The following is an 8,765-nucleotide window of genomic DNA, read 5'->3' as shown; positions in this document are numbered from 1 at the left end:
ACCCCCCAGCCCCTGAGCCCCCTGAGGAGAAACGGAGTAGGCGCTCTTTTCCTCCGGGGCAGAAATGAGAGCCAAACACAAACTAAGAGCCCGCCCGGCTGAGCCAAGAGGCGGCTGGAACCATACGAAGCACATTAACTATTAATAATTTCCAGTTGTTTGCTCGCTGGGTTCAGCCGGCTCCCCCGGCCTCTCCGGGCCCGGGCTCTACGCTGCCTCCCGCGCGACGCCAGGGCTCGAGATATGAGCGCCTGCCGGCCTGGCTGGGCCAGAGCGAGGAGACAAGGCGCCCTCGGGCCCGGCGCGAGAGGGGTACAGGGTCGGCTTGCTGCGGGGCGGGTGGCCGAGCGGAGCGGGGACCCGAGCCGGCGCCCCCCGTTCCTGTGATCGGCCGCTCGGGGCTGGCTGAGCGGCCGGGCGGAGCGCAGCGCGGGCTGCGCGCGGCGGGAGCGCAGCGGCCCCTGGCGCCCGGCCTGGCGGCTCCGCCACTGCGGGCGGGCGGGGCGGGCCCCGGGCGGGGCGGGGCAGGGGGCGGGCCCGGGAGCGCGGAGACCGGCGGACCCGGACGGCGCGCGGGCGGCGGGCAGCGGCCCCGGCCCCGCCGCGCGCACCGCCATGGTGGGCCGGCTGAGCCTGCAGGATGTGCCCGAGCTCGTGGACGCGAAGAAGAAGGGCGACGGCGTCCTGGACAGTCCGGACTCGGGGCTGCCCCCTAGCCCGAGCCCCAGCCACTGGGCGCTCGCGGCGGCCGGGGGCGGCGGTGGCGGGGAGCGGGCGCCGGCCCCCGGGGCGCTGGAGCCCGACGCGGTGGCCACCCCCGCGGCCCCGGTGAGTGACCCCGCCTCGGCCCCTCCCCCCATCCTCTGTATTCCCCCGCGCCCGGGCACCGGAGACCCCCAGGCGGTCGTGTCGGCCCTACCGGGGCACGCTGTCCCCGCCGCCGCCCGCCCGTCGGCCAGCGCTGGGAGCCCGCCCGTGGCCAGCGCTGGGAGCCCGGGGCGGGAGGCGCGGCGAAAGCCCGGCCAGCTGGAGCCGGTGGCTGGAAAATTGTCATCGCCTGGGAGGCCCGGGAGCCCCGGGAAAGGCGACCACCGCCTCCTCCCTTCGGGGTGATGGCCCCCGGGGCTGCCAGGCTGCGGCTCGTCCACATTCCTGACCCTGCCGGGCTGGAGGGGTCCGGGAACACCGAGAGCAAACTTCCCCCAGGCACCTCCGGGCTTTGCCCTCGCCCCCGGTGGCTCCAACGGGCCTGCTTCCCCTCCCGGTGGGTGTTGGGGAGAGGGGTGTACTCGGGCTCCCCGATTCAGAGAGCAAAGGGGGCCAGCTTTGGGGGACTGTTAGTGGCCTTGGAGGGGACCTTTTCAGATCCGTGGCCCCTCTTGTCCCGTCACCTAACCCGTGTCTGGCCCATGATGGGTGGGAGGCCTTTAGGTGGACAGGAGAATCTGCCTTGTTGTATATATCATCCCCACCAACAGCAGTCGCTGGGTTAACACTCTCCCCCATTCTATTGGGCACCTTTTTCAGAAAGAGGAAACAGGCTTGGAAGTTAAGTAACTTGGAAACTTTCAAAAATGAGTCCTTTTACTTTAATTTAAAATTTTTATTTAAAGAAAAAACACCAGGTCCCTTTTACCTTAGAAATGGCTCACATGGTGGTGTTTATTGCCTTTAACTAGAGCCCAGGGGACCCACATCCTGCCTACAGTCAAGCTAAAAGTGGGACTCTGAGGCCACCCCTCCCCCTTGGGGATGGGTGTTTGCAGCCTTCTCCCCTGGGTGAAGTAGTCAGTGGCAGCTGCTGCTCCTCGGGGACCCACCCACTTTGATGGTACGTGGAATTCTTGACCAATGATCCTGTCTCTCGGTGGACATCAGTGCATCCTCTCATTTCCATTTAGAAGGCAGCACTTGCTTCATCTTGGCCTTCAGAACCCTCGCCACCTGGCCCTTTTTAGCCTCATCTTCCACATCCCCTGACCACAGGCAGATACACACATCGGTGCCTCTGATGCTACTCGTCCCCCTGGTGTGCCTTTTCCCTCCCAGCCATCCCCTTCTACCTCTCCCAGCACCCAGCTGGCTTTTCCACCTGTCAAACCCTTGCCAGCCCTGCAGTGCCCAACTTGTCACCTCCTCTGGGAAGTCTTCCTGGATGCTTCCCAGAGCCATGCCAAAGACTGTGACTTCGTCCCCTTTCCCTGGTAAGCCCCTTGTTCATGCGTAGAACCCCTGCTGCCCCGCCCCACTCCCAGCCTGCCCTGGAGCAGGCTGGGTGCTCAGGGAGCTTGGGTGGCAGGGATGAGGGAGCAGAGGAAGCAGGAGCAAGAGAACCGAGTGCTTGTCTGGATACCTGTGAGTGCTGGGTGGCGCCTACCTCCTCTTGGTGGCTGCATTGTCCTGCAGCCTCCAGGACTCCCGGAAGGCACCCCCAGGTTGGGGAGTGCCCAGCAGCTAGAGAGCTTGGGGCAGCGCAGGGCCCCCTGTCACTGCTGGGGGCTGTTTCCTAAAGCTCTGCAGTAGCTGATGCCCGCACCTTACCCCCTCCCCCAGCTGGGTTCTCAAGCCCCAGTGGGGGCTTATTAAGCTCTCCCCCCACCAAGTTCAGGGCTGGACCCTGGGGTCCCCCTGCCTCTCCCTGACCTACCTGGTCCCCTTTGGCTTTTGCATGTCCACCCTATGCCCCCACTTGACACCTTGTCCTGGTAACATAAGAGTCTTAGAGTCAACCTTCTAGAAACGTCTGCTTCCTGGAAGACATGGGGGTGGGGCTGCCACCGCCATACCCTGGCCCAAGTGTAGGTTCTTCTCTCAAATCAGGCAAAGAAAATGACAGCCCCCAGTTAGCCCAGGAACCCAAAGGGCTGCTCTCTGTTGCTCGCTTAACACAGAAGCCCTGATTCCAGTCAGGTCAGGTGAAAACCCAGCAGCTGTGTGGAGGATGGTCCCATCTCTTACTCAGGCTGCTTGCTGAATCAGAAAGCCCCATGCTCTGACCAGGCTGGAAGGCGGTGAACCCCTGGGATGCTGTGCTCTGGCTCTTTGAGTTTTCTGGATAGTGGAAGATGACATAGACAACTTTGTGGTGTTCATCTTCCCAGTGAGTTTGCAGATTCCTCCATCTTGGCTGGGTATTGATCTGGTGGCCTCAGAGGCAGAGGACATGGGGGAAGTTGGACTGAATCTTCAGTGTAAAAAAAAAAAAAATCCCTTGTAGCATTTCTCTTTGTTGGTTTTGGCCTTTTCTGAAGAGTTGCTGAGACAATGCCAGGGTTGGGGGCACATAATTGAAGGTTCTGGTTAGTGAAGTCCCAGTTCGTGTCGGTTTTCTCACCGCCTTGCTGCGGGATGATGCAGCAGCCCCGGGGTCTGGCCGCGGTCACGACGCTGAGCTGTAATTTGTTTCCTCTTTTCCTCCTTCCACAAAACCTCATCGATGGAAAGGGACACCCCCTGGGTGTGCAAGTAAGGTCACAGGGCATATGCTGTGACTCTGCTGAGAGCACACGTTCATGATAGGCCTGGGATTCGAGCAGACCTCTTGGCATCCTCTGTGCCCTGTCCGGTGGTCTTCCCGTGCTGTGGGTCAGCCCTTCGCTGGCATTATTCCCTGGAGGGTGACACAAATCTCCGTTGGGCCCATCAGCTGGAGGCTAGAGCCAGGACCTTCTGCGGGGAGCGCATCGGATGGGGCTGTGAACTAACTGCGTTTTCTGTTGTTGCAGAATCCAGCTTCTCTCCCCAGCGCCCTGGGCTCCGGCTGCTCGCCAAGGTTATGCCCCCTGTCGTTCGGTGAAGGAGTGGAGTTTGACCCCTTACCACCAACTGAAGTAAGGTAAATATAGCAGTCCCTGATTTCATTTTATTTCTATTTTCAATTTTTTGTTCCAGTAATTAACGCTTGTTATTAAAAAAAAAAATAGTCAATGACAAAAGTGTGCCAAAGACTCGTATAGTTTGGTGGGTACTCTTTCGGGTGTTTTTTCTGTGCTCTAACCATTTGAATATAGATACACTTATTAAAATAAAAACGAGATCGTGTTATACATAAAGTCCTGCAACTTGCTTTTTGCACTTCACTTATCATGGCCATCAGATGTTTAAAAATTTGTAATAAAGTAAGTCCCCTTTCCAGAAGCTTCTTTCCACATCTCCCCACCCCCACCCCAGTGTCAAGGTGCTGTGACCTTGCCTCAGGTTCTGATTTCACTGGGCAAGTACCGTTCTTCTTCCTCGGGGAATTTATCATCCAGGCTCATCTGGGGGCAGAGATCCATTGAGAGGCTCCATTAAAGGTATGTCTTTTTAGAGAACGGAATTTTACTTTTGGTAGCTGGTGGCTTTAGAGATGGAGTTCCGTTGCACGAATACAAAGGGCCCTTTGACACAGAACAAAGGAGGCTCACCAGTTTGGAGGTGAGCAGTTCAGCCTTTTATTCCTGAGGAGCTTGTATTTTGAACAGAATGGGGACATGACTTCATGACATGAGCTTCCCAGCCTTTTAACCTACTTGCCCAAGGCGAAGAGATGTTTCCACTGGACTCATTTTAAAAAAAGAGTGCCGGTTCTTACTCCCTGACCAGTGGGTAGGGGCTGGCGAGGGGCAGTGCTGTTCAGTTTGTCTGTGTGTGATGCCTGTGCATACTTTTTATTTTATTTTTTATTTTTAAAATTTCTTGGCCACGCCTCGCAGCATGTGGGACCTTAGCTCCCCGACCAGGGATCGAACCCTCACCCCCTGCAGCAGAATCGTCGAGTCCCAACCACTGGACTGCCAGGGAGGTCCCGCTTGTGCATATTTTAGTATCTATGAAGATGCCATAATTAGGAAGTAATATGAATTCATGCTTTGCTTCCAAAAAAAAAGAAATTCCCAAATTGCCCAAGATGGACTTTAAAAAAATTATAAAGTAGCTGCTGAGGAACGTGGATGTTAATTTATTTTATGGAAAACAAGACTGTAATTGGCTGTGATGGATAAGGTCAGATCTCGGTTCCCTGGGTTTGAGGGAGTCTCCAAGCCGAAGGCAGAGGTGGCCCCAATACTAGGATTTGGTATCACCAAGCTTTCAGAACCAGCATTCAGGATGTCTGGGTTCCCTTCTCCTCTCATTAAAGAGCTGACTGTTCACTTCAGGGGATAGAGAAACCACTCATCCCCCGTGGACAGGAGAATCTGCCTTGTTGTATATATCATCCCCACCAACAGCAGTTGCTGGGTTAACACTCTCCCCCATTCTATTGGGCACCTTTTTCAGAAGAGGAAACAGGCTTGGAAGTTAAGTAACTTGGCCAAGTCTCAAAGCTTAAGTCAGTGGGAGCCGACTCCAGGGGCTGCCGCCTGCAGTGAGGAACAGTGAGTGCAGGTTGAACTTGGGAATCCTGCATTTCTGCACTGAAACCCCAGCTCTACCGCTCCCTCCCACTGTGACCTTAACCTCTGCACCCCGATTTCTTCTCCCAGGGTTGTTGGGAAGATTAAATTAGATCCTGGAAGTAAAGCGCTAGGACAGGAGCACACAGTGAGCACGTTATAAACTCCGTGCGGCTTCTCCCTAGAGTCTCAAGGTTCAAGGTCACGGTAGGGATCCCTGCGCCCCCAGCTCAGAGGAGCGGCTTCACGCTGCCTTATGTCTCCCGCTCAGGTACACATCCTCCGTCAAGTACGACTCAGAGCGACACTTCATCGACGACGTCCACCTGCCCCTGGGCCTGGCGGTGGCCTCCTGCAGCCAGACCATCACCTGCATCCCCAGTTGCACGTGGCGCAACTACAAGGCTGAGGTGCGCTTTGAGCCGCGCCACAAGCCCGCCCGCTTTCTCAGCACCACCATCGTCTACCCCAAGTACCCCAAGACCGTCTACACCACCACTCTGGATTACAACTGCCGCAAGACACTGAGGAGGTTCCTGTCCAGCGTGGAGCTCGAAGCCATTGAGCTCGTGGGCGGTGATTACCTGTCGGAGGAGAGCTGACTGCAGCAGGCTGGGGGCCTGGCCCGGCTCTCCTGCCCAGGTTGGGTTGGGCCAGGCTGCCCTTGTGTGTCATTCCAGCCCCAGAAGAGTCTAACCCAGAGATACCTCTAAGCCCAGCCTGGGGAATAAAAAAAAAAAAAAAAGTCACAACATCTTCTAATTATTGAAAGAATTTGATTTTTTACAATTTTTTCCAATTGTTTTGAAAAGGAGTGTGTTTTCCTAGTTTGCTGCTACATAGCTTCCCCAAAGTCTCGATTTGATGAGAAAATAAAAGGATGGCTAGAGCAAAAGGAAAATGGCCACACTTTGAAATAGGGAAGAGGGGAGCGCCCTTCCTCCGGCGGTCAGTTTGTCTGAGGAGGAGCGTGGAAAAAGTCTCTGAGATGGAAAAAGTGAGTTGGAAGAACTTTCTGCCCCGGTGTCTTCACTGCTAGAAAAGTGGTGCTAATTCAGTGAGCTGTGACACCCATATGGGTTCAATCTGTGGAGAGTTGAGTTCCATTCTGGTTTTTTAAATTTCCATTTGTATTTCCTGTTAACCAAAACTCTTGGAATTCTCTAAATCTTTTTTTGTGATATCAAAAAACCCCAAACCACAATATAAGATGCCTTTCAAAAAAAAAGCAAGAGAGGAAGGGAAAGGCAGGCAGGCAGGAAGGCGTTCACCCTGTTCTTGCCTCTAGAGTGGGGTCAGATCAACTGGTGGCTGAGTCCGGGGGCAACGGCTTGGTTCTGGTTCCTTCCACGGGTGGGTTCCAAGCTCGGGCTCTGGCGAAGCGCCTGGAACCCCTGGCATCTGGTAATGTCTCCACAGGCTTGTGTAACTCTCCTGATATGTATTTTGGGGTTTCCAAATACTTTCCTAGTTTTTTCATAAGGCGAAACATAGCAGAGGGTCCTTTGGAGAGAAATGGCGTCTTGAAAGAATGCTTAGGGAAAGCACTTTTGACGGAGTCCACAGGGGGCGTTTCACTCACAGTGGGAGCCGACAGTCACACCTAGGACTTGATACCCCCAGGGAGGAGGTGGACACAGATGTTTCTGGTGATCTGGTTCATCAGGGTGGGCGTCCTTTCCAGTGACTTTGGGTCAACACCGCGGAGGAATTCTGCTGGTGCCCGAGGTCTAAGCGAAAAAGCAAGGAAATCCACCTCCCTACCTCCAGCCAAGGGAAGCAAAGGAGAATTGAGCATAGGGAATGATGCCACATGTCAGGCTCCCAAACCTGGGCGCTGGGGTGACCGTACACGTCTAAGCGTTCGTTTTAGTGTGACAATCATGGCGTTGCGTGTGAATGGAAGAAACTGTGTGAATTCAGCTGAACGGGCCACAGAAGCGGGGACACAGGCTGGGCCAGGTCAGGAGGGCGTGGAGGCCAGGCTGCCTCTGGCCTTCAGCCTCCTGCCCGCCCTGCCTCACCCGGCCCGTACTTCTTTCTCCTGCCAATCCCTGTGGATTTTGAGTAAAGAAAGTGGCAGAGGACTTTTGCTCTTCTGATATCGGAGAGAACAAAACCGTGGGTATTTCCTTTCAATGCATCCAAGTTATGTCAAGTGCTTGGGGCTTGCAGAGTCCTGGAAGCTCGGACTCCCGCTGTATCTCCGGGTTTGTGCTGATGGCTTGCAGCTGTCCTGAAAGCAGAATTGAGAGTTCTCTGGGTACCCTGGAGCCACAGCAGGGACTTTTGTACTGAGGAGAGCAGGTGTGATGATAATCACTGTCATTTAAAGTCATCAGAGGCCTAGAGGGCCAAATGGTCTGCTGTCCTCTTCAGGTTGAATAGTGTTTAGTCTGTCGTGCACCTGGTTGGAAGCATCCCTTCCGTGGAGCCTGCGATCAGCTCCATGGTCCCGAGTTTGCCAGCGTGAAGCTCAGCAGGGACCCCTCGAGGGGTCACTCCAAGACCGCATAGTCTCCTGTCTTCATGCGGAGCAGCCTCCTGCGTTTGGAAGAGTAAATCACACAGCATTTATTGTTTAAAAATGGGTTTTTCTCTCTGATTTCATGATCTTGTCATTTAAGACAAGTGGTAAGTGTGATTTTTAAACTATGGTAAGAGAATTCCCAAGGTTTTGCTCTGGCCCAATGGAGACACTTGACGAGCCCAGGACAATGCCATGGGCAGCTCGGCCAGAGAGACGAGGGGTAGAGAACGCGGCCTTTAAACAGCCCCGTGCTGAGATGCATGTATGAGATTTTTTGATATGAAATATATCAGTAAAGTAAGTAGAAGTGAGCGACTGTACGTGTGTCATGCGAGTGGAAAAGCAGATTTTGTTTTAAGTTATTCACTAGGGACCAAACTAGTTCTCTCAAATCCTTTCTTTTTCTCCAAATCTGCGTTGCTGAAAGTTGCAGAAGAGGAAGCATGTGAAGACGTAAGGGGACACGTCAGGGTGGATAGCATGTTGTCGATCCATGGTGGATTCATGTTAGTTTGCAAGGTGGAAGCGATGATTTTTAAAACCCACTGATTAAAAACAAGCATTCCTAAGGGAGTCTGGGAAATACCATTTACTTATGAGTTAAAAAGTCTTTTTTCTCAGACTCTTAAATGATGTCTTTTATGTAATAAAGATGATTTGTATTTTCAGAGAAAAGTTTTCTTTTGAAATCACAGACCTTTGAAAAAGAGTAAGTACCTTTTCATCTGATGCATTTCCTGTTTCTCACCTTAGGAATAGTATTTGATGAAAACGACTTTGTAAATTTATCTTCGACATCTGTCTCACTTCATTTTGTTTTATGACTTCTTCATTTCATAATAAATTATCCTTTAAAAACA

The 8,765-nt window shown here is 53.8% G+C and overlaps 1 protein-coding gene across 1 annotated transcript; it reads left to right on the top strand.

Moving 5' to 3' along the window:
* Nucleotides 1-545: 545 nt before the first annotated feature.
* Nucleotides 546-8,765, top strand: RFLNB (refilin B). The gene is made up of 3 exons (XM_067714663.1): nucleotides 546-828; nucleotides 3,726-3,835; nucleotides 5,647-8,765. The coding sequence occupies exons 1-3, from the start codon at nucleotides 616-618 to the stop codon at nucleotides 5,975-5,977; spliced, it is 654 nt and encodes a 217-aa protein (XP_067570764.1). The 5' UTR covers nucleotides 546-615; the 3' UTR covers nucleotides 5,978-8,765.

The sequence above is a fragment of the Pseudorca crassidens genome, chromosome 19 (assembly GCF_039906515.1).
Source record: "Pseudorca crassidens isolate mPseCra1 chromosome 19, mPseCra1.hap1, whole genome shotgun sequence".
Lineage (NCBI taxonomy): Eukaryota > Metazoa > Chordata > Mammalia > Artiodactyla > Delphinidae > Pseudorca > Pseudorca crassidens.
The sequence above is the reverse complement of the archived record's forward strand: the minus strand, read 5'-3'. Positions and strand labels throughout refer to the sequence as shown.